This window comes from Anthonomus grandis, chromosome 5 (assembly GCF_022605725.1).
Source record: "Anthonomus grandis grandis chromosome 5, icAntGran1.3, whole genome shotgun sequence".
Lineage (NCBI taxonomy): Eukaryota > Metazoa > Arthropoda > Insecta > Coleoptera > Curculionidae > Anthonomus > Anthonomus grandis.
Genome location: NC_065550.1, coordinates 31278507 through 31304331, shown reverse-complemented (window position 1 = coordinate 31304331; position 25825 = coordinate 31278507). Strand labels below are relative to the sequence as shown.

The 25825-nt window shown below is 33.2% G+C and overlaps 1 protein-coding gene across 1 annotated transcript in view; it reads left to right on the top strand.

Moving 5' to 3' along the window:
* LOC126735838 (uncharacterized) overlaps positions 1-17774 on the top strand; it is a 40524-nt gene extending 22750 nt beyond the window's left edge. Inside the window, exons 2-7 of the mRNA XM_050439917.1 lie at positions 4177-4431; positions 7744-8014; positions 16149-16298; positions 16608-16827; positions 16885-17047; positions 17107-17774. Coding sequence (XP_050295874.1) covers positions 4177-4431; positions 7744-8014; positions 16149-16298; positions 16608-16827; positions 16885-17047; positions 17107-17194 — 1147 coding nt within the window. The 3' untranslated portion in view covers positions 17195-17774. The remainder of the gene's footprint in view (positions 1-4176; positions 4432-7743; positions 8015-16148; positions 16299-16607; positions 16828-16884; positions 17048-17106) is intronic.
* The last annotated feature ends 8051 nt before the right edge of the window (positions 17775-25825 follow it).

Below are 25825 nucleotides of genomic sequence, written 5' to 3'. Positions count from 1 at the left end.
AAACATCCTTTTAACCAGCTTTTTGATGACTTTGGACAATGTAGGTAGTAAAGAAATCGGACGAAAGTTGGATGGCTCGCCCGAATCACCACCCTTGTATAATGGGATCACGATTGCAGATTTCAGGCAAGAAGGAAAAACACCTTGTAACCAAGATTCATTAACACACACTGAAAGAGTTTCCAAGGCTTTGTCAGGCAATTTCAAGAGTACCTCCGCTGAGATTTCATCATCTCCACTTGAGCTCGTACCTGTTTGTTTCCAAAATACAAAAATAGTGTTTATTGCACACGTTTTTGAGATATGATAATGGGTCAGAATTAGAAGTTAAATTTTTGGTTAGATTATGGGTTAGATGTTATGATGAAAATTATTTAGGTCATTTGGTTCTATGTCAAAATTAGCAGGAGTCGACTTATTGCGAAAGTCGATAATAATTGCCCAACTTTCTCTTTGCTTGTTTTTAGCTTTAGAGAGTCTACTGTTGTAGTAAATATTTTTAGCGGTCTTAATAAGTTTTCTGTAAATACTTCAGTATTTATTACAATAGGAAATAAAGCTATGATCTCTATAAAAAGGACGGTTCAGCATTTGGATCTCTGCCAATTTGTGCTAACTCATAAAGAGTAAAATTTATTAAAACTGGCTGTATTAAAAATTCCACCGGGACAACGCCTGGAGGGCTGCGTTAATGCATTTGGGCAGTCAATAGTGCAACCAACTGCTTCGTGATCAAATAGGCCAGCATTTAAAACTACACACTGTGTATTATATTGTCATAATTTGAGCATACATAATCGATTACCGTAAAAGAATTTTCTGTTTGGTAATATAAATGTACCCCCATGAAGTAAATCGTTTCTACAGCTTAATCTTATTGCCTGATACTCAGGTACAAAAAAACATTCGTCTGGCCAATGCTCGGTAATGCAAACTATGTCGGGCAACTTTATACTATCTAGGAATATATACAAATTATCACATTTATTTCTTAAAGATTGAATATTTAATAGAAGTAAAGATATATTCGAATTTAAAATTGATTTTCTTTTCCTAGTAATGACCTCCTGTGGTGGAGCCATGGTTATAAAAATTACTATTATCATCATTATTATTAGATACGTTAAGCAGTGCTTTTTACCAAAAGTTGTTTTTTTTTAAATCGTACTAACTACTAGTCGACTCGTGCTTTTAATAGTATACCATCGTCTTGCTTTCATCACCTACATTACGAATACACCGACCAGGTGATGACGAGATTCGAGCAGAACTAAGGGAATGAGAGCACTTTAAAAGTTCGGAAAAAGTCATTTTTCGACATCGTATTTGAGCCCAAAAATGGGCTCTAAAAATGCGATATCTTGGCTAATATAAGAGGTACGACTTTACCGATGATTTTGTTGGATTTGGAAAGACAAAACTAAGTTAAAACCGTTGGAATTTTCCCAATAGTGCCTGTAGAAGCCGGGATTGATTTTTTTCGAAATCGACCTAATTATCCCAACGTCTTACTCTCATCCTATAGATCACGGAATTATCGGATTATAATGGGATAGGATTAGGCATAAGAAAATGACAGCAATTTGAAAACTCATTCAAAATTCAGATTTTTTTGAGCCCAAAAAAGGACACTAAAAATGCGATATCTCGGCTAATATGAGAGCTATGACTTTGCGGATGGTCTCGGTTTATTTGGACGAACGAACGGAACATATATAGGGGGTTCCATTTAAAATTTTTCTCATGAAATCCTACAATCTCGCTTTGAACACAAGAGGCAACATCCTCTGCAAGAACTCGTGCTTTTAATAAAGTTCAGATTAATAAATACTTATAATGAATGATCTTGAAACAGTCTTGGACGAATACAAAGTTTCGCCAGAAAATATACAGTGGTGGCCAACTAATTAGAAACAGTGTGAATAAATTAATAAAAATCATAAATCTTTTGTAAATAAAATTGTTTATTCTTAAATTTCTCGCCATTTACATTTCAACATTTACCTTTAATATTACCATAAATTTAGTAGATTTGTCTTCACATTCTACGTCTGCTCTGCTTCTTCCGCCAGATCTTTAAGGTTTTTAATATTTTTATGTTCTAAAAGTTTTTTCAGGTCTCTCCAAAGATTCTCAATGGGATTGAGATCCGGACTACATGAGGGCCAATCAAGTACATCAACATGGTTATCGTCAAACCATTTTTTTACAGACTTAGTTAGCCCTGTGCTTGGGATCATTGTCTTTTTGCAAAACCCAAGGCACCGGCAAAGTTTCATCAGCAAACGGCAACATGTGGATATCTTTATATTTTTCTTGGTCAAGAAAAATATAACTTGATAATTTTTTTTTAAATATATCTTGGACCAACACCACGCCACGAAAAACATCCCCATAATTTTATATTTCCACCTCCATGTTTGACTGTGCTGGTTGTATACTTCGGATTATTTTCCGCACCCCTTGGTCTTCACACAAATATTCTACCATCACTACCAACGCGATTTATTTTTGTCTCATCAGACCATAATACTTTTTTCTACTCTTTTATGGTGCAATTAATATGGTCCTTAGCGAATTTTAATCTAGCCTGGCGATTTTTCTTCCAAATAGGTTGGCCTCATTAATTCGTCGTCTTATAGTTCGTGATGATATCGCGATAGCTGAAGAAAGTTCTTCTTTAATCTGGTTGGAAGTTAAAAATGGATTCATTTTAGCCATTCAAACAATAGTTTCATCAGTTCGTTGGCTGGTTTTTTTAGATCTTCTCTTGCGTGGAATATTTTCGTACGTTTTATGTGTTTGAGTGCATAGAAAAACATTCTTTTTGAACATTTTAGGTGGTCAGCTATTTTACTATAAGTCCAACTGTGGAAGACACAAAGACAAGGCTTGTAGATACAAAAAACACAAATTGTTACCAGTACAAAGGTTTGAAATGAACTATACGCGCGTTTATTTTCGTCGTTTCTAAGTAGATGGCCAACTGTGTTATCTATAAAATTTGTTTATATTCTGCATTCCTTACAAATTTCTTAGTGGAATGTCTATAAATAAATTATATATTGCTGTTGTGATGAACAATCAAAATTTTACAACAAGTTGGTTTTAATTTATTTTAAAGAACTGAAACATTGAATAAAGTATTTTTTTTAAATCGTTTCTAATTAGTTGGCCACCACTGTATATAATTTGGACGAGTCTAGACTTTCAACAGTTCCTTAAAAAAATACTAAAAATCTAGCAACAAAGGATAGAAAGCAAGTAGATATCCTAGCGAGTGCGGAGAGAGGTCAACATCTTACAATTGTTTGCTGCTTTAACGCTATTGGAACTTTTGTATGTACCCCTCGCCGTATTATTTCCTAGGAAAAATATACAGCTCTAACATGTGCCAAAGAAAACGGGATTATCGTAGAAATATAGAAAAAAAATTTATAACAAAAGACAAAGGTAATTAAGAAAGCGTTAAAATGTTATTATAAATACCACTTATTTTGAAAAAAATCGTAGAAATAACTAGTTTTCTATTTGGTCATGCCTGTGATGGCCTCTAGCGGCTGTACCACCATCTCGAAAATAATTGCCAGCATATTCTTTTAAGCACTTTTGTAAAAAAAAATTTTACCGAAACGCTCTATCTCAATTAGCCGCAGAGATATACCGGTGAACATTCTTATTTGCCCACCCGGTACATGTCTGTACGTCCGCGGACGTAAGTAATGTACGTAGAACTAAAAGTACGTTCTAAATACGTTATTTTTGTTTACAATGGACGTATTGACATAAATATGACATAAAAATTACGTACCTAGAAAGTACGATGCTGTTTGGGTTGTTTTTTTTGTATTTAAGAAGTTTATGTTTGTTTCTGTTTTATTGCCTTGGGTGAGATGTCGCGATAATATTTCATCTTACCCTGAGCTATTCGTATGAGAAGGCATAGGACCACTTTATTTTTAAGTCATAATTGGAGACAATAGATTTTTAAATTACACGTATTTTGCTCTTTTTAATTGAATCTAAGGTTTACAATAACCATAGCAAAAAATATGCCATCTCAGGCACAATTTCCCTATAACAAATTAATATAAGACCGTCTGCACCAACAAAATCCCCCGAAACGCAGATTCTCTCTCTCAAATTTAAGGGCGCATGGCATGTGTTTTACTGCAGACGGTTGCCTGCGAAAAAATCCCTCGTGCCCCTTGTGTCAGTTTTCGCATCGTCGGCGTCGCGACGTCGTCGGGACGGACTCCCGAGATATGCGGCGCCTCCATCTCTTCATGCGTCGGATGCTGCTGATGTCGGGCTTCGCCCCATCAACATGGACCATCTACCACGGATCGCTTCTCATTCTTCCATTTGTCCGCCACTTCAGATGCTGACACAGCCGCATCCGGCTAGACCTAGAACTCCCGTTTCTAAGAGGTAAGTTGGAACCTTCTTTTTCTCAAAAATTAAGGACAAGAAGACATTCAGGCAACATTGGAATTAGTATATAAATTTATCCGTTAATCATCCACCTCCATCAAACTCTATACAGTGTGAGTCTGAAACTTGAAATAAATTCAATAGTTTTCAATAGTTCATATAATTTTTTTTCTCAAAAAAATCCTCAGACACGTCCATTAGTATTTTGCGCTCTTTTTTGTTGAAAACAAATTAAGATATGGACAATTTTTTTTTAATAGTAACCCAAATTTTATACTGCATATTTTTAAAGAGCCTAATCAGTTAGAAGCTACCTAAACAGTTTCTCTCCTAAAGTGAAGTAAATTATTTGATTTTGAGGATTTAAATTAGGCCTATATATCGTAATATATAATATACGAGTGATATTTAAAATAGCAATCCTACTTTACAGAAGTTAATAAAAAGGAGAAACTTTTCAGATAAAGAATAAGAGTATGAAAAGATTAATACTATGAAGAATTACATCCTGATTTATTTATGTAGTCCATTTACTATTTAATATTATCCTAAATGTACATACTTGAAAATCGTTTTGTACATTTTTAATGTACATATGTGTAACATAATAATACTCTCAAATGTCCCAAAATTGAAATACATATTATAATATTATCAATGATTTTTTTAAAAATTGCCTTTATTGCTTATTTCCAAAGAGCATATTGCCTTATACAAAACAGCAAAATTTCATGTTTTTTAAGACTTGCGATTTCTAAGATAATTGAAACTTTTTGTTTTCAAGCAAAACCAAAATTTTCTGAAGTTTTTTTATTTTGTAAGTGTTCAAGTGTTCAAGTTATTTTGTAAGTGTCCATTTACTATTTGTCAATGCCCTAAACATACTTGAAACTCGTGTTGAACATTTCTTATAGCTTCTGGAGAAATGAATCTACACTCATGCCTTATTCTGGTTTTCAACTCCTCAATGTTTGCAGGCTTGGACTTTGGATTTCAAACATCACCATAGGAAAAAATCTCAAGGAGTTAGATCGAGAGATCTTGGTGGTCATTCAAAAGGTCGTCTTTGGTATATCAGCTTCTATTTGATCAGGAAATAGACCAGGTAGATTTGGAATTAGTTCCTCTTGTAAAAACTATAAATATCTTGCTTTTCCATTTGGATTTTCTTTGAAGAAAATTGGGCCTATAACTTCTGCCTACACATTTACTTTCTCTGGATGTTGAGTGTGACCTTCCCTAGCATGTATTTTCTTGTGCCTAATAACAGCAATTTTTTTGATCTCCTTCAATTTTCTCCGTTCAGCATAAACGTTGACTCATCAGAAAATAGAATATTTTCTGTTTCAACCGTATTATTCTGCAATAGCTAGTCTGACCTAGAGAATTGTTAGTTTAAATGGGATGAAATTTTTGTGCCTTCAGAACCCTTACTGCTGAAGATTGACTCACTTCCAATTCGCACGCTACTTGTCAAGTGGAAATATTAGGATTTTCTTGAACGGATAATAACACATTAATTTTGGGATTTCATCAGATTTACGAAAAATAGCTATTCTTCTAAGATGTCCAGTTTTCCGAAGCCGATTTTCAATTTCGCTTATAGAAGCTTGCGATAACGATGGTAAATCAAATAAGTCAAATACTGAACACCTCCTTTTGAGTTGAGTTGGACAATCTTGTGCCTTTCAGTTAAATAGGGCATTGCGATTAAATTTTAAAAAAATACTTGAATCTGATTATTATTGGACTTATAATGATCAATTAAAAAGTAAACGACTTTACACTCAAGACAAGTCGTCTTTTAACAATGTTAAAATTTACTTCTTTTACTGTTTGAACGAATATGGAATGCCACATTTGCTCCAAATTTATAATATTTCTTACGACGAAAAAAGCAATACTCTTATTTAAAAATATGTGGTTCTAAAACGTATTCATAATAATATATAATAATTTTACAGTATTATTCAGTGAAACCAAGTGGTTTAAAAAAATTAATTATATATTATATTTATTTAAAATTTTGTATAAGTCGATATAAATAAAATAAAAAAATAATGACTTTTATTAAAACAAAAATCTACATAATGAATAAATGCTCATACGAAACCTTATTTCTGTTTTAATGCAGTTTAAGTCTGGCGCAAGTCTAGCTTAAAGCTACTCAACTGAACCAGACATAAACACTATAATAATATTTAAGATATATTTATTAGCTAAACTGAAATAAGAAATATATAAATTTTACCTAAATTACTACACTATTAGTTCATTGATTCTTTTATTACACAGAAAATGTATTAAAAACATTAATTATTAGATAAGAAAAAATATATATATGCAAATACTCTAATAATCTTAAGGTTAAAGAAATCTTAATATTATTATTAAATTTGGTTACTTTGATTAAATAAGTAAGTCTTGTACTTCCTCTTAAAATTTTTAGGGCTCAAAGTAAGATAACATTTCAGTATTGAATTGTATTGCTTTACAGCGTTATAAGGTATAGTTAACTTTTACATTTCTAATATTAACATTGTGAATGGTATTTCGAAATACTAAACGCTCTTTTATTGAATTGGGAAAAGACGGATTATTTAGCATCTTTAATAAGAAACAAGAAAAGGGCACAATTCTACGATCATTCATCTTTAACCATCCAAGGTCTTTATATAAGTGTGATCAAATTTGCGCAAACCACAGATAAACCTCAAGCAAACATTCGGCACCTTCTGTATGCGATTCTTGCTCTCCAAATCCAAAGAAAAACCATAAACGTAGTCACAGTACGTAAAATTAGATAACACAAGAGTTTCACATAAGCTTTTTTTAAGGGATTTACTTAATACGTGCCTATTAGTATATAAAATTTTCAATGAAAAAAATGATTTTTGTATAAGTTTTCTTATATTTATATTTAAATTATTCTTTAAGAACTCACAATTTTTTTTGTTACCAAAAACCATAACTATATGCTCGATATGCTCTTTAAATAAGCAATAAAAAATTAGCGTTACTATTTTTAAAAAATCAGCGATGATGTATCTTATCTTTCGAATACACTGTGATGCTATAGATTTTGTGTTTTTACCTTTTATAAAAGTGCATGACCAGCATCTTTGGGATAATGTATGAATTTTTCGAGTTTTGCAATACACTGTATAACTTCGTTTTCAACAACAAGGAGCGCATATAAAATTAACAATTTATTCCGTTACAGTTACAGACTCACTCTGAATACCTAAACATTTTAATACTTACATAAGTGTCCTGAGTCACTGCGCAACGTTACCAAACTTATTCCAGACTGCTAAGTAATGCTGCACTTTCAACGACCTCTGGCGGTGTCGAGCCTCAGGTGCAGCCGATTCCGGTGTTGCCGTGCTCGGCCCAGTACCAGCCGAGTAGGAGGCGAGAGGAGGCGAAAGCGCTCCAGAACCTCCGCAGGAGACTGAACGCGGCCAAAGTGGTGCAGGCGAACCGGCCGGAGCCAATCGAGGCCCGCAATTATTGTGCCAACAATAATCCCCGCCTAAGTCCCGAGGATATCGACAATCGCCCTTATTTATTGCAAAAGGTAGTATAATACTGTGTGTTAAGAAAGTTCCTGACTCCCTTAATAATTCGTGAATATCAAACAGTGTCTCAAATAAAAATTATAGATCTCGAAGCGAGAATGGCAGTTTATTATAGATATGTTTGATAAGGCGTAAGTACCCAGAGTCGCTTCTCTAAGGTTCGACAGAGTCAAAATCTGGTGGTCGACAAATGCTAAATAGAGTCAACCGGTTGGTTATTATTTTTGTAAGTAGTTTATGTAAGTGTGATAATTATCTATGTTGATGTCTGTTTCTTTTCTTGTATAATTGGATGATTTGTAAGTTTTTCCACTTAGTTTAAATTTTTTCTTTTCTGTTCAACATTCGTTAGGCAATAATTTTCATCAGCTTCTCACCTCCTATTTTTATAATTCCGCTTGTGATTTGATCTTCGTTTGGACTCTTCTGTCTTTCATTTGATGTAGTGCCGTCTCCAATTCTCCGTTATTTATTTCTGGGATTTCGTCAAATCCTACATTTTGTATTATTTACTTTTATTACCTTCGATGGTATTGAACAATTGTGTTTTTTCCCCGGATTCGACAGTATAGTTTAATGTTGTTCCTCTCAAAATATTTATTAAATGTTTTAATCATTTCCAATGCCAACGTATGCGATTCTCAAAGTATTAGCAGAAAGACACTCATACAGATTACAAACATAAGCGTGTTTGCCAGAAATCAGTCCTTCACCTGTTCATTTGCCTCAGATTGTTTTGCAAATGCTTCTGCCTCAGATTCGCCAAATGCAGTGGTATGATCAGAAAAAAATTATAAATCTTCATACTCGCATTCCTAAGGGAAGATCATTAATGAAAATTAGGAAGAGAAATTAGGGCTTAGCACGAAGCCTTGAGGAATTTCCACACTTGACCGTTGACTTTTACCATCTTCCAGCGATCCTGCAAGTATTTCGATATCGGTTTTATGGTGTTTTCATCGAATTTATAATACTTCAATTTTCTTAATAAAAGCCCGTGACCCGATGACATCCGGTCCTCATACCCATTCATAATATCATGCCAAAGTTTGGACACAGCGTGTATGGAGTTTTCACCTGGTCTAAAGCCGAACTTGTAGTTGGTGGTGCACTCAAAAAAGTTAACAGTTTATTTAGCATTAACTTTTTCAACAAATTTTAAGACAATTGGAAGCAAAGAGATAGGCCTATAGTTATCCGCACAGTTTTTATCTTCCTTTTTAAAAATTGGGGAGGCTCACATATACGCATGTTAATTAACTTTGCTAGTCGTGAGATAATTTGATTTCTGATTGATAATAAGGTATGTACACAAGAAATCGAAATCATTTGAGAATATTCTTTGCAGCGTTTGTGATGAAAGTATTAAACTGTTTAAGTACCTACCTATTTAGTAGTAGTTAAGTACCTATAGTACCTACATTTGGACTCTTTAGAATCATTTTTTACGTTTGATGTTTGTAATATTCCACATTGATTTTATGGAATTTTTTGAAGTTCCTATTGTCTGATCGCTCGACACTTTTTTTGCTTCCAATACTGATCCTTTGTATTTATTTTCTAAGTTTTTAAAATTATGCCTATCATACTTCTTGCAGACCTCACTCACAAGAGACAATGTCTCTCTCATTCACTTAAAGTCATTAAGTGCACCAGCTTACTTTATTTAGGTGAGCTGATCTCTTTGTAAATGTTTTTCCCGAAAATTATTGTTAAAAAGCATCTCTAAAAATTGACATAAAGATGCCAAATTTCTTCTCAATAGTAACCTGCTCCGCTAGCATAAAGTCCCCAAGAGACCTGGTCAATAATTTGGAAAAAATGTATTAGATGTGTACTTAGAGGGGTAAAGTAATGGTCTGTACCATTAGTGTGTAGCTTTTGAGCATTTTAAAATCGGAAATCCGTCCAAGATGATGAGAAATATGAAACTGAACTATTTGTGCTGTAAAATTTTCATATGAAAAATTCGTAAATTCATTATCTCGGCAAGAGTCTCCTTTCGGTGCTTGTCATAGTAAGTCAACGACAGACAGAGAATCACTATCACTTGGTATTATCTATTTTAGTGTTCAGTCAGGCAGAGAACATTAATAATATTTTTGCAATTAAGATAGCTTTGGGTTGATGAACTTTGTTCCTAATTGACTGGACATTATAACAGAGCAGCTTGAAACATCCTCAAGTTCATTTTTTTTTTGGTAATTTGGTGGGGTTTATCTCTTAAGGGCTCGATTGTTCATCGTTTTTCTCATTTTTCATTGTCATACATGCAAAATATTAATGTCATTTGAGACTCGATCACACGAGCTAGAGGAAGAAACTTTAAAGACAGGTATTACACAAAAGAAACTAAACAAATAATCAATCTAGGAACCAATTTGTCGTAATCGGTCTGGCGATCTCAAAGGAGAAATAGCATATGCACCGACCAATTTAAATGTTAATAGTCTAAGCGAGAGCCCTTGAACATTCCACTTTCGCTCTTTAATGTCCCTTTTATTGAATTTTTCGTCTTTGGACAAATTAAATCTTAACTGAGCATTTATGTCTTTTACATCCAAAAAATCGTCGAATGACATTTCGATCGCTCTATATGGTGGACCTTTTTTCTTTGCGGCTCTTATAGCACTTATAAATGAGTCAGGAGTATACAAGGGTGAACTTTTTAATTGTTTTTTAAGATATCCTTCAATTGTGGAATGAACAGAGTCACCCTCGTTTTGAGTATGCCCTTTAATTAAATATTTATGAGTGATTGATTTGATGTTTAAACTTCTAACTGCGTACAAATACAACCTAAGCATAAACTTATTTTTTTGTTGCTCAGGGCAATTATTAGAATAAAAAATTAACTCCGTTTCACCGTCATTATCAGAAACTTCCTGAATATATCTGTAAATGCAAGTTCCTAGCTCATTGACCCCTCTGTTACCTAAATCCTCATGCCATACATAACAATCTGCAGTTTTGTTAATAAGATCGTAAATACTAAAATTAAAGACGTTTAATTTAGATTTGTAGTACAAAATTGATGCTTTTCCTTTAGGACATTGAAAAACTGCTTCTAAATCATACACTGCAAGTTTAACATTGGGCGTTTTAGCAAACCTCTCCTTATCAGAATTCTTTTCTGCACGTGCTAAATCCTTTTCTATTAAATGCGTTTCATACTTGGTCTTCATGGTTTCCTTTTCTTCGGAATCTGCATTGGAATATGCCACACATAATTCGCACTGGTCATTTCTGGGAGTGTAGTTGAAAATGTTAAATTCCTTGGTGAAAATCCGATAAAAGAAAAGGTAATTACAATATGGAGAGTTTTTTGCTTTGCAATGTGCCACATAGTCTCTGTGAATATCTGCGATAAATTTATTTCCTTCTATGTAATGTCTGCTTGATTCTGAACGTCTATAATGGCTTTCTACCTTTGGAATATTTGCGATAAAACTTTTTATTTTATCCGTCATTTCTTTACTTTTCCGAGCGTGATGACCATGTTTTCCTCTTTGGTCTTCTTGTAGAATGTCATTCATAAATTTATCCTTTTTAGCTAAGACAGTCCTTATTTAAAGGCAGGTATTACACAAAAGAAACTAAACAAATAATCAATCTAGAAACCAATTTGTCGTAATCAGTCTGGCGATCTCAAAGGAGAAATGGCATGTGCACCGACCAATTTAAATGTTAATAGTCTAAGCGAGAGCCCTTGAAAATTTCACTTCCGCCCTTTAATGGCCCTTTTATTGGATTTTTTGTCTTTTACCACTATTTTGTTGGTTTTAGTAAAGGGGCGTTAATATGCTCCTTGTGACCGTTGTCGGTTGCGTATAAGTTTAAAGTTACTGTAATAGCGTGAGGGTTAAACATCAATCAGACATAACGTTTTTTTAGCACGAGAGGTTTTTGCGCGGTCGATAATATTACGAGATTCGCTCGGATTTTTCCTTAAAAATTTAATATGTAGTTGAGACCGGGATGTTTATTTGACCCTTCAAATAATTCTTTAGTATTTTTCCGATAACTTGGCAGAAATTAAACAGTTAAATTTTATTTACCATTTATCGAAAGGAAAGACAACTTCTTAAGGTAGTTTTTAAACTGCCTGGATTTTTTTTGTTCTAGAAATTCAATTTTGATTATCCTTTAATGTAGTTGACATCCATGTTTTTTGTTTCTTTCCTGGTACTTAATGTTTTGTTTTTTGATTTCATGGACAAAATTATATTTTTTACTGACATGTCAATTTACAAGAAATGTTTGTTTTAAAATTTTATTTTCTATTAATGTAGTTCAAGCAGTTTTTCATATTTCTGGCAGTTTAATAAGATACCTCACTAAGCACGTTTAACTATTTTAAAGGAAAACTTTGTTTTTTCTTTTAGGCAGATGATTTTTTAGTTGATTTTTTAATTTAGTGGTTTTTGATTCCGTGTATGTCCAGGTTCTTTTTCTTGTTTAAATGTAGTTAAAGTCACTTTTTTCTACAACATTTTCCTTTTTTTGTCAACTGCCTGGAATCAATCTACAGATTATAAGGTAATTGAAGAAAAATGATTCTAGACTTTACTTGGTGAAGAATCACTTAGTCAACAGCTGATTGATCTCTCTTTAAAGGAAAACTAAGGGATTTCGCTATCAACATTATTAAAAAAAACACATAAAATTAAGATTTGAATTTGCAAAAAAAAAGTCAATAAATTGAAGCCTTATTGAATGTGAAATGCATACCTTTAAAATTACCTTGAAGTTTAAGACAAGACTAAAAAAAACAACATTCATTGAATTTTTAATTGAATTTGCTATTTTGGAACTATCTTTAATAGCTTTTATTCTTGTCTTCTCGCATTATTACTTTTTCTTTTTCGTCTTCCTTTTCTTCATCTGCTTCATCATCTTCTTCTTCTTTTTCTTGAAGTTCCTTGAAGTTCGAGACAAACCAAGAAAAAACCACATTAGTAGAACTTGTTATTTTGAAACTACCTTTATTGATAAATTTTTATTCTTTTCTTCTGTCCTTATTACTTTTTTTCTTCTTCTTCTTTTTCGTCTACTTCTCCTTCTTTTTCTTAAAGTTCTTTCTTCAAAGGAAAAGGATGGGATAATTCTTCTCTATCAATGTCATTATTTAAAAACCCAAATAAAACCTTAAAAGGGATTTGCATTTCCAAATAAAAAAAATAATTTTTAAAGTAAGTAACAAATTGAATATAAAAAATAAATATTAAAAATTACCTTGAAGACAAAACTGGAAAAAACCACATCAGTAGATTTTTTAATCGAATTTGCTATTTTGGAACTACCTTCAATCAAAAATTCTTCTTTTCATCACTTTTTTTCTTCTTATACTTCTGTTTTATCTTCTTTTTCTTTTTGTTCTTCTTCTGTTTCTTCTCTTTTTTAGTAACTTTGTTACCAATCTTATTTAAAGATTATAAGGAAATAGATAAAAAGTCTTGGTAAAGAAAAAGGATACTAGACTTTACTTGGAGAAGAATAACTTAGTCAACAGCTGATTGTTTACTTTTAAAAGAAAAACTAAGGCATAATTCTTCGGTATCAACATTATTAAAAAAACCACATAAAATTAAAAATTAATTTTAAATCAACTGAAGCCTTATTAAATATGAAATGCACACATTTAAAATTACCCTGAGGTTTAAGACAAATCTAGAAAAAAACCACTTTAGTAGAATTTTCAATTAAGTTCGCTATTATGGAACTATCTTTAATGACTTCTATTTCTTTCTTCTAAAATAATTTTTTTCTTTTTCGTCTTCTTTTCCTTCATCTGCTTCTTTTTCTTAAAGTTCCTTAAAGTTCACGACAAACCTGGATAAAACCACCACATCTATGCTATTTTGGAACTAGCTTTAATGACAAATTTTCCTTTTTTGCTTTTTCTCCTTTATCTTTTTTTTTTCGTCTGCTTTTTCTTGAAGTTCAAGACAAACCGGGAAGAAACCACATCAGTAGAATCTTTAATTCAAATTACTATTAAACTACGTGTAATGATAAATCTTTTGTTTTTCTTTTCCCCTTATTACTTTTTTTCCTTCATCTTGTTTTTCTTCATCTTCTTCTTCGTCTTTTTTTAAAGTTCCCTGAAGTTTAAGATAAACTGGGGAAAAACCACATCACTAGAATTTTTAATTGAACTTACTATTTTGGCAGTTGAGACCTGGATCTTTTTTTTTTAATATTTTACGATCAAGGTAGTTTTTTATTTGTTTTTCAACAGCTAGCAATTTTTTTTGTCTTAGAAATTCTATTATTTCTCCAGGTAGTTTCCATCTGGGCTTTTCTGTTTTTTTTTTCAACTGCCTGGAAAAAATTTATATTTTTCGTTAAAATATCAGTTTCTAATAAATTTTTGTTTTAAGAAGTTCATTTTCTGTTAATGTTGTTCAATTTATTCTATGAAGTTAAATAAAATACCCTCCTAAATATGTTTAACTACTTTAAAGGAAAACGTTTTTTTTCTTTCAGGCACTTGATTACTTAAAAATTTTATTATGTAGTTAAAGCTTAATTTTCATTGTCTAGTCTTTAATCATTTATAATTAAAGAGATCTTTGATTCCTGAAGTTTTGAGGTGCCATTTCTTTTTTTTAATGTAGTTAAAGTAATTTTTTATTTGATTATTTTCAACTGCCTGGAAGATTTTTTTTTTAATTAATTGCATTTAATTTGCTAATAAAAAGGTTTTTTTATTTCAGAAATTTAATTTTTTCTTTGGATCATTTATCTTCCAGGTATTTAAGACCTGGATCTTCTTCTGGTACCTCAAGTATATTTTCAGTATTTTTTCAATTGAATTTTTATTTTAAGAAGTTCATTTCTTTTAATGTAGTTTAAGTAATTTTTGGTTTCTTCCAGGCAGTTGAAAAAAAAAACAATTTAAAGATCTGCCATGTTTGTTTTTCCTTTTTCCACAGACGTTAAAAACATTTATTTTTTTTAGGTTAAGACACTGGGTTTTTTGTCAGTTTTCTCCAAATTGCCTGGACAAAATTTAAAAAAATTATGCCTTTTAAGGATTTTTTGCTTTTTTTCCAATACCAGAAAAAGAATATACATTTATATTACAATTAAAATGAGTTGCGTTTTCTCTTAATCAATTTAGAAACATTTTCGCACAAGGATTTTTTCTTCTCTAACTGCTACCAACAAAAGAGTTACTTATTCAAGACAGTTGAAAACTGTGACCCTTTAAAGTCATCTTGACAATTACTTGAATATTATTTAAACAGTATTATTACTTAAATTCCTTCTCCTGTGTAGTTAAGACCTTTTTTTATTGACGTAGTTTTTATGAAAAGCCTTATATCATTAATTTTTTCTAAAAATATTAAGGTCTAAGATGAATTATTTAATTTTTCTTAAATTGCATTTTTCCAGAATGAAATTGGAAAGTCTAAAGGCTTCATTTCTCATGCATAAGTAAATGATTTACACTTTTTTTAAAAATTGGATGAAAAACAGAATATTTTAATCAAATTTTATTCATTAAGGAAAATCTGCTATCCTCCAAAATTAATTTAAAAAAAAACACTAAGTTACCAAAAAATCCTTAGATTTTGCGGTTTTTTCCAATGAAAAAACAAATTAATACATTTTTAAAGAAAATTGAAAATATTTACAAATAATTCATTAATGCGAATTTTTTTTTTCCTTCTCTAATTATCTAAAACCAATGCAATCAAGAGGGCCAAATTTCCATAAAATTTCCTATCCTGCTTGCACTTATCAGACCCAAATATTCAACTTACCCTAAGCGAACTACTATCAAAAACTTCTTTAATACTCTAAGGCTTTCTGCAATTTCTTTTATTAACTCAATAGTCTTTATAGAAGTCTTTTATGAAGCAAAAGGGATTTTTTCACATTTCACTAACATTTAGAGTTGACTATTAACCTTTACCTTCCAATTCTCATTTATCCCTAAATTCTGGTTTAAATTGGAAAGGATCGTGTGCTCACCCCAAAAAAGGTCAAGGGCAAGCGCTCTCGAATCTCGACGAGCGTAAGCGACAAAATAGACAAGCGGGATAATTGATGGCCTTTTTTTAACATTAATTCGCACGGAAATAGGCTCTTAATAAATGTGAATGTTTATATTTTCTTTTTTAGATTTTACATAACCGTCCAGTAAGTATGGTCTTAGACATATCAGAAATACGGACTGCATGGCAGGATAGCGACTTTATCACTGACTGTCTGTGTTGGCACAATGTTTATAGACAACGGCATAACTCTCCGCCATTAACTATGCTACCTGAGGTAAGCACCAAAAAAAAAAAATCTACTAAAAATAGGCCACATAAATAAAAATTCTTTCTCATAGAAAAACCATAAATTTTAACAAGAATTTGTGTTTTACAAGACTGAACTTTTGAAAAACTGTCATATCCAGAAGAACGACAGCAGCCACTTCAAACTTGGCAGTTTTATTCAGAATTAAAAGACCTATAAAATAAGGTATCACACGATCCATGTTTCCATGGACGTGGCTTGTGACAGTTCAAAATAACATCATCTTAGAATAAAACGGAACCTTTATAATGATATTGAAGAACTGTTTCTTTGTAGCTCTGTGACTTGGCCCAAACGTGGGCGAACCATTTGGCGCACACGAATCGCTTTTACTACCGAAACGACCGGGATATCGGGCAAAACCTCTTCTGTCGAGTGACCAACGCCGTGGTCAGTGACGTCACCGGTCAAGAAGTCACTATTTACTGGTACTCCGCGGTCAAACAGTACGACTTTAGTAACGAACCGCACCGGATAAGGGCCAACGTTAACGCCGGTACAAAGTCGTTTTTTACACTGTAAAAATGAGTACTTTAAACGTAATTTTTTTTAGGTCATTTTACGCAGTTAGTATGGGCCTCAAGTAAACATTTAGGATTGGGTAAGGCGCGCTCGAGGTCTGGAAAAATCGTGGTGGTGGCGCACTATGCTCCTGCCGGAAACGTTACCGGATCCTACCTTAATAATGTGCTTGCTCCTATCGAGGATCTTCCCAAGTAAGTGCTACTTTTCAAAAATCATCAATCCCGCAAAATTAAAAAAATTACATTTTTAGGATACCTCAACCTCTTCCTAAGAAAATCATAATATCCGGGAGCGTTGCCAGCGACACCGAAAGCCAAACTACTAGCAGTACCACTTAGAAATTCTCTTGCTGTCTTTGTATGTCTATTATATAAATGCTCTCATTCTCTTCTTATATTAGAATTGTATAGGTGTTGTATTATTGTGGCCTATAAAACGTAAGCTTTATACTAAAGTGTAAAATGCGAAATGTGATGACGTTATTAAGCTCAGCTCAGTTTATGTTTTAAAAAGTAGTATAGGTGTAGGTATAATTACGGGGTTTGCACTCAAATTTGGCTCGTGGCGTAAAATGTACACCCTGTATACGCGTAATCAGCTTGTGAACAATCCTTCTACAATCAAAAAATTTAAAAGTTTTATATGCTCGATGTAACAATCATTTTTTTCAAAATCGATGACGTTTTCAGCGATCTCACACTGGAAATTTCACCTTTTAGCGAGAATGTATTAAGACTGATGAGAGGTGTGTTGGTGCTTGTTTTGCCTAAAAACTTTTGTTAATCGTTATGATATAAATTATATATCGTTTTTGTTACAATATTATATTTTTATTATATGTAAATTAGCCGCTTAAGATTGTTGATAATTATTATATAAGATGTTGCGTTTTTGGAAATAAAATTATTGTATTGCAGATGTATGACAATTAGAGCCTTTCTAAAAATGTTGCCAAAAAAGGTAATTTTAATACAGGATGTTTTTTTTAATATTACGACAAAATTCAGGAGCGTGGTCCTGGGACGAAACCAAACAAGTAAGTCTCTATGAACATATGTTTATATGTAGATATCAAACAGCCTTCTTTCGTCGTAGTTTTCTGTATAATTCTGTGGCAATTTACAATGACCTTGTTCCGAGGTGTCAGTAGTGGGTTTCAAGAGAAAGCTCAAGCTGCATTTTTTTGAATTTTTCTCAACTATATTGTGTAAAAACATTCTTAAACTTGGCAATGGAATTTGCACTACATTTTATATTTTAATTACTAATAAAGTTGCAAAATTTTAAAGTTTATTCAGGACTATTATAAAGATCTGTATTGATAAGATCACCTACAATGAAGGTCAGTCTTAAACCTTCTGGTGAAGTCACCATGGCAACTTTAACTAGACACGTTCGGCGGTTGAAAAATTTCGAATATGATTTTTGCGTAATGTGTAAGAAGGAGACGGAGTAGAGCGAGAACAAACTTGGCTCCACCCTGGGCGGCTATCGCGTCGTCGTTGCGCTTATCAGTCCCGTTAAAGTTCAATCAATCAATCAATCAATGCTTTATTGTCAAGAAATTGTTGCTGTAAAACAAATAAGACACAAAAATACAAACAAAACACAATTAAAAAAAAAGAAAAACAAAACAAAATTTAAAAAAAAATAAATAAATAAATAGAATAGATTATCTACAATATATACAGATTAATACAATTTAGAAATTGTAAGTAGTCAAAAATATTGTTATAAAATATACAATTTAATGTATACAATGTCAAAAAAAAAATCATTAAAAAATCTCTCTACGTTAAAAAAAAATGTAAAAAATGTTTAAAAAAGTAAAAAATTATAAAAAATCCTAAAATAGCTACACAAAGCAGTATACTTAAACATGTACAGATAGTAAAAATACATAATCAGCTAGTGCGAAATTTTAAATCAATGATTACAAAAAAAAAAAATCGTTAACTGTGTAAAAAGCTCTCTCCAGTAAGATTGCTTTTAATGCTTTACGAAATGTAAAAAAAGATATGATGGATTTAATTTCCAATGGCAGATGATTGTGCATTTTTTTGCATTATATAATATGGAACTTTTGACCAACTCTGAATGTGGGGTAGGCAGGTATTTCTAAGTAGATAACTATGGGAAGGCCTATCAGATGCTGAACCGTGTTTGTGTATTAGACAAAGGGACTCAAATATGAATAAAGATGGAAAAGTTAATATTTGAAATTTTTTGAAAAAATGCTGGCAATGACTTCTGTATTTAAGTCTCAGTGTATAACGTAAAGCTCTCTTTTGTAGTCTAAAAATACGGTCAAATTGAGTTGCACTACATGTACCCCAGAATGGAAGGGCGTATCGAAGGTGCGATTCAAAAAGGGCAAAATAAACTGTTCTAGAAGTAGACAGGCTAAGCTCCTTAGAAATTGATCTTAACGCAAAACAAGCGGAACTTAATTTTCTTGATAAAAAGTCAATATGTGTGTCCCATTTTAACGAGTTGTCAACAGTTAGCCCTAAAAACTTTACAGAATCAACTTCGTCAATTGTTGCATTACCAAGTACAAAAGATTGCAAGGTATTTTTATAGCACAACATTTTAGTTTTGGAAATGTTGAGACAAAGGAGATTAGAGTCGCACCATGATTTGATAGTAGTTAAATCACTTGATACGGTTCTATAAGGTGTAGAAATATCCCGATTACTCCAGGTAAAACTAGTATCATCAGCAAATAGACTGACTTTACCGTTAATATTTAGATTAGCAATGTCATTGATGAAGATAAGAAACAAAATAGGGCCAAGTACGGAACCTTGAGGCACTCCACTTTGTATTGGCTTGCAAGAAGACATAGTCGAATCAATTCTCACAGCTTGACTTCTGTTACTGAGATACGACTTAAACCATTCAAAAGGCGCTCCTCTGAAACCGTAATATTGCAACTTTTTTAATAAGATGTCATGATTAACACAATCAAAGGCTTTAGAAAAATCACAGAAAATTGTTGCTGTAGGGTGTTGGTTGTTTAAGCTAAAGTATACATTATTAAAAAGAGAAAACATAGCATCATTTGTGCATTTGATATTTAAAAATCCAAATTGATGGGAAGTAAGTATTTTATATTTTAGCAAAAATGATTGAAGTCTTTTTTAACCAATCTTTCAATAATTTTTGAAAGTATGGGAAGAAGAGCGATAGGGCGATAGTTGGAAGACTGATCTTTGTCTCCTCCTTTATGTAGTGGAATTATTATCGCCAACTTAAGGCAGTTAGGAAAAACACCTTTTTGAAAAGACTGATTAATTAGAGTAATAAGATGACATAATGTACATTCGGGCAGGTTTGAAAACATTTTGAGAGTAACTCCATCAATTCCAGAAGAGCCTTTGTTTTTGATTTCCCTAATTGAACTGCAAAGCTCTGGTAACACTACGGGCGTAAAGAAGAAGCTGTGGAAATTCTCATTTGCAATGGGAAGATATGAAAGTGGATCATGGGAAGGAGTTATGGTACTCATTAAATTATTTGCCACATTTACAAAATAATCATTAAGGTTCTCAGATGAAGTGGAGATAGTATTCGACAAAGAAGGCTTATTTCTCAAAGCATTAACAATCGACCATGTTTCCTTAGCCACATTTTTAGATTTAGCCAGTCTCCTATTATAGTAAATATCCTTGGCGGCTTTTAAAGTTCTCTGATAAATCTTTTTGTAAAGTCTTACGTACTCATGAAAAAAAGCGCTGTCTGAAAATTTCTTAAGATGAGATAATAAGCGCATGTTCTTAGCAGATGTACGCAAGCCTTGGGTAGACCAGGGGTCATGTTGCTTCTTTTTAAGAGGTCTCAAAGGAAAGGACTTGTGAGAAAGACTAGATAGCGTTTTTACAAATCTAGAGAATTCTGAATCAACGTCGTCAGAGAGAATATTCCAGTCAGTTGATTGACAAAGGTGCCTAAAATGTAAAAAAATTTTATCCGAGAAAATACGGCCTAATTTGCGTGGAACATTTTTACTTTTAGATTTAGTTATGGAAAACTTTGTTAACATTGCTTCATGGTCTGAGAAACCTGGGCTTAAGACAGTACAATCGACGAAATCTGGCTCAAAGGAAGATACGACATAATCTATTGTACTAGAGCTGGTTTTAGTTATTCTGGTAGGTGATTTAATGTGCATGATTAAGCCAAAAGAGTCGAAAATGGACTGGAGAGATTCTTGAGCAGCACATACACTAGAAAAATCAATGTTTAGGTCGCCACATAAAATGAGTTTGCTTTTTAACGGCAGAGACTCAAGCAAGCTTAGTAATTTTTGGAAAAAAACATTTACGTCAGCATCAGGTGTTCTGTAAATACAAACAATGTAAAGATCAAAATTATTATTGTAGACAATGGAAAATTCAAATATTTTTTCAGAAACTAAATTATCGAACCTGGTTACCATTGAAAAGTCGTTGCTAGTAGATAATATCACAGTACCTCCATGAGTTAGATTTATTCTATCAAATCTGGCAACTGTAGTGTAATTATTCACCATCACAGGCTCACCAACATGCAACCAATGTTCAGTTATGGCAACGATTTCTGGAAAATGAAGTTCTTCTAGTAAAAGAAATAAATCATTAGTTTTATGTTTTAAGGACTGAATATTTAGAGAGAAAATACTAAGCTTGCCATTGTCCAGTATTTCAGAGGGTGCTTGATCCTCTGTTCGCGTCAAGTCATTTAAAAAATTTTATTCCTGGCGGGAGATCCACGAGAATAATAATTGCTATGACTCTATCTAATTTTCTTAAGGCGTAGCTGCTTTTCTGATGAGAAGAAGGACCTAAAGGCTGACAGATCTGCTTCAACTTCAGTTGGACCAATACCATAGGCATCATGGTAGCGAAAGTAGAGCCTCCGCAAGGAGTCCACGTCACCAGGAAGTCCCTCTGATGCAAGTGCCAATCGGATGCTGGTGTTGGTATGTCCTTCAAAACACACACTGGAGGGTTGATCATGCAGATAGGCAAGGAATAGCCTAAGAGGTTTTAAGATGGAAGGGTCTCTCAGTCTGTCCAATAAATAGCGACCATCAGTCGCATCTGAGTCTCTTGATAGCCGCACTATTGGTGGAGTCAACGGGTCCATATTATTTGCTGCTTTATTCGCCACTGAATTATTATCGATGACAAAATCAACCTCTAATAATTCTGTTGCAAGGGACTTAGAGGCAGCAATGGCCTCCCTATCAGAGCTAATTTTCAAAGATTGAACCTCTCTGGATATTGTAGCAGATGTTGATGAAACTGAGCGATGTGGCAGGTTATGGCTGTCTGGAGAGTGAGGCTTAAACTTAGACTGGGAAGGCTTAGATTTGGGCGAGGTGGTACTATTTATTTGGACTGGCGCTTTAGAGGTTTCCAAACATGAATTTATGAGAGTGCCCGGTGGCCACATACTAATATCCTTCAGCCGCTTTAAGTGATTTAAGTTCTGCACACCAACTTTGAAGTCGGAATGTGCAATGTCCTTGGTTTTTAGCATTGGGAAACATCGGATAAAGTCCGTCGTTCCCAGTTTTTCTTTGATGAAGTGTGCAAGCTGATTTTTGGTATACGGAAGTGGGATATTTGATTTATTCGGTTGCAATTCCTCGCATATCTATGTACGTGTTAGCCGATCATGTTTACAATTTATTTCAACCTTTGGTACGAAGACGGATACAGTAATAAAATAAAAATGGTTTTCACTGTTGATCAAAAGATTAATATCATTAAATGGTATTGTCATGCGGATATTGCAGAAGAAGTTGTCGGCCGTTTTATATTTGCATATCCTGATCAGCAAGTCCTTACTGCTAAAACAATTTATAATATCTGGCATAAGTTTGAGCAGTCGGGATGTGTAAATCGGTGTGCAAAATGTTCTAGTGACGATCAGGAACCTCCTCGAACACCTGACACTAGGATTGAAAATGAGGTCAAGGTGTGTGCTTTTGTGGAAATAAGTGAACCTTGTTCTAGCTCCCAAATTTCTGAAGAACTTGATATTCCAAGTCGTACAGTGCATGATATTTTGAAAAGAAATAAGTATAAAGCCTATAAAATTAAAAACACTCAAGAAATTTTTCCAGAAGATCAAATAAAACGCTTGGAGTTTTGTGAAACCTTAAGAGAAAAAATTGATCAAAATGACGACTTCACAAGTAATATTTTATTTACAGACGAGTCATCTTTTTTCTAGGTCGACATAATTTTTCAGTCGTGAGATATTGGTTTCGGGAAAATCTACATTTGAGTGTACCATTACGAACTCAATACCCGCAAAAGGTAAATTTTTGGGCTGGTATTTTAGCCAATCACATTGTGGGGCCTTTTTTTATTGATGGTACCTTGAACTCTTGAGAGATATTTACTTTTATTGCAACAAAATATTATACCCGCTGTACGAAACTTGGAAGTTAATTTTGAGGAAATTTGGTTTTAACAAGACGGATGTCCCGCTCACAACGCTAGACAAGTGCAGGACTATTTAACAAACACTTTTCCTGAACGGCTTATTTCCACAAGAGGTACCATACCATGGCCTCCGCGATCTCCAGATCTGACGCCTTGCGACTACTTCTTATGGGGCTATTTGACGGAAATTCTTTACCAAAACCGACACGAAAGAGCCGTTAATTTGGACGAATTGCGACTTAGAATTATTAATATTTCTAGGCCCATTACACCTGAAATGTTAGCCAATGTGCGTAGAGAATTTTACGACAGGTTGGGATACGGTGAAGCCCAACAAGTAGGTGTATTTGAACACCTTATTAAATAATCCATTTAATTAAAATTATTATTTTGTTTAAGAGATATTTTTCATTTTATTTTAGAATATTGTATTTAGTTTTCACCAAATGTTTTTGAGATTTGAGCATATTAAAGTTGTTTTTTTGAGCACGTTAAAAAACAACATACATTTTTATCTTTCGTGTGAGCGCAAAATTCCAATACTTGATTCGAGACTAACCTACCCATCTCCAAGCGCTTGCTAAACATTACTGCGAGCAAGCCGAAATTAAATTCACATTGCGAGCGGTACGGGGAATCGGCGTCGCCATCGGTGGGAGGTTACCGATGCAGTCGCTCTCTGTCTACTCTCTATCTATTAGGTCTAATACATTAAAACTCAATCCGTAAAGGGCCCTACACACACACAGTTTGACTCGAAGGCCGGCCTGCGCAGGTTTGCACACGAGCAGGTTCGAATTGGCCACACATTGTCACAGAATAAAAGAATTTCATTCAGTTTAGTTCTGTGAATCTGTGCTTCTGGTTCGGTTGTTTGTCTATGTATATTAACACTTTTTGACACCATGTCGGTAACTAGTGACGACTTGTGCCTAATGGCTGTTATAAGTATTATTTGCGTGAAAAAGAATAAAAAAAAGATCAAGTTCTAAAGAAGAAGACTATTCGTTCTAAATGGGTTAAGTCTTGGCTAATGAAACGGTCAAATTATTCTCACATCAATTTAATTGAAGAATTAAGACTTAGCCCTGATGACTTCCGAAATTATTTGCGTATGGATGAAGATACCTATGTAGAACTACTAACTATGGTGACGCCTTTAATTAAAAAACAAGATTCTCGTATGAGAAAATCCATCAGCCCTCATGAAAGACTTTCTGTTTCCAAATTCAGAAAAGGAATGGTTGGCAATTGCTGATGAGTTTTTTACTAAATGGAATTTTCCTTGCTGCCTAGGAGCTGTCGATGGTAAGCACGTTAAGATAAATTTCCCACCAAAAAGTGGTTCATTCTTTTATAATTATAAAGGATATTTCAGTATAGTGTTAATGGCAATTGTTAATGCTAATTATGAATTCATACTTGTTGATATTGGGACAAATGGGCGCGTGTCAGATGGAGGAGTTATTGAAAATACTAGGTTTTATGAAAAATTAAAAACTAATGCCTTAAAAATACCTTCACCCATTAAATCTTTTAATAAGAGCTACCTTTTGTATTTATTGGCGACGAAGCTTTTGCTCTTCTACCTAATTTTATGAAGCCTTTTAACATTAAAGTTCTAGATAATGAGAAAAAAGTATTCAACTACCGTTTGTCTAGGGCACGAAATGTCGTTGAAAACGCTTTCGGAATATTAGCAAGCCGTTTTCGTATTTTCCACACAGAAATAAACCTACAACTACATAACATAGAGGCAGCTGTTCTTGCAACCGTCTCTTTGCATAATTTTTTACGAATAAAGCTAAAAGATCGATACGTGTGCCGAGATGTTAATAGCCTTGATGATGCAATACAAAACGAAAAAGAAAGAGTAGATGCATTCGGCAATTTGCAACGTGGGCCTAATCGAAATGCATGTGAAGAAGCAAAATCAATTCGTGAAAAGTTTTGTTCATATTTTAACAAAGAATTTTTAATTTTTGTGGCCTTACCTCATGTAAATAGTTTTCGGTGTCATCAGTTCCTAAACTAGGTCTCGCTATCTCTGAATCCTTCAAAAATAGAAGCAGCGAATAATACCAGAGACTTGGCTTATAAATGTCGTCAATTCCTGATCCACTTTTGGTCGAAGCTGAAACTTTTTTGAATTCCTTCCGAAAACAGCTTCTTAAAGAATTAATTTTTTTCACCACATCGTCTTTCTTAATTTCCGGATTTAACTGTTTCATATATTCCACTAAAACTTTATAAGCTTCCTCCTTCTTAAATTTATCTGAATATTCTTTCGATTTGACCCTCCATAAACAAGGCTAATTTCTGTACAAGTCAATAAACTCTGTCAAAATTTCCCTCTCCGTTTTTCTAGTTGTTTTTTCTTCTTGGTCTTCCATCTTACGCTTTTATTCTACAAATATTAATTGACAATAAACAAAACTTGAATGAATATTGAATATCTAACCTCAAAATATTGCCCAAATGCATGGAGCGTTGAAGTGAAATAACCACACACACCGAGGCTGACCTTCA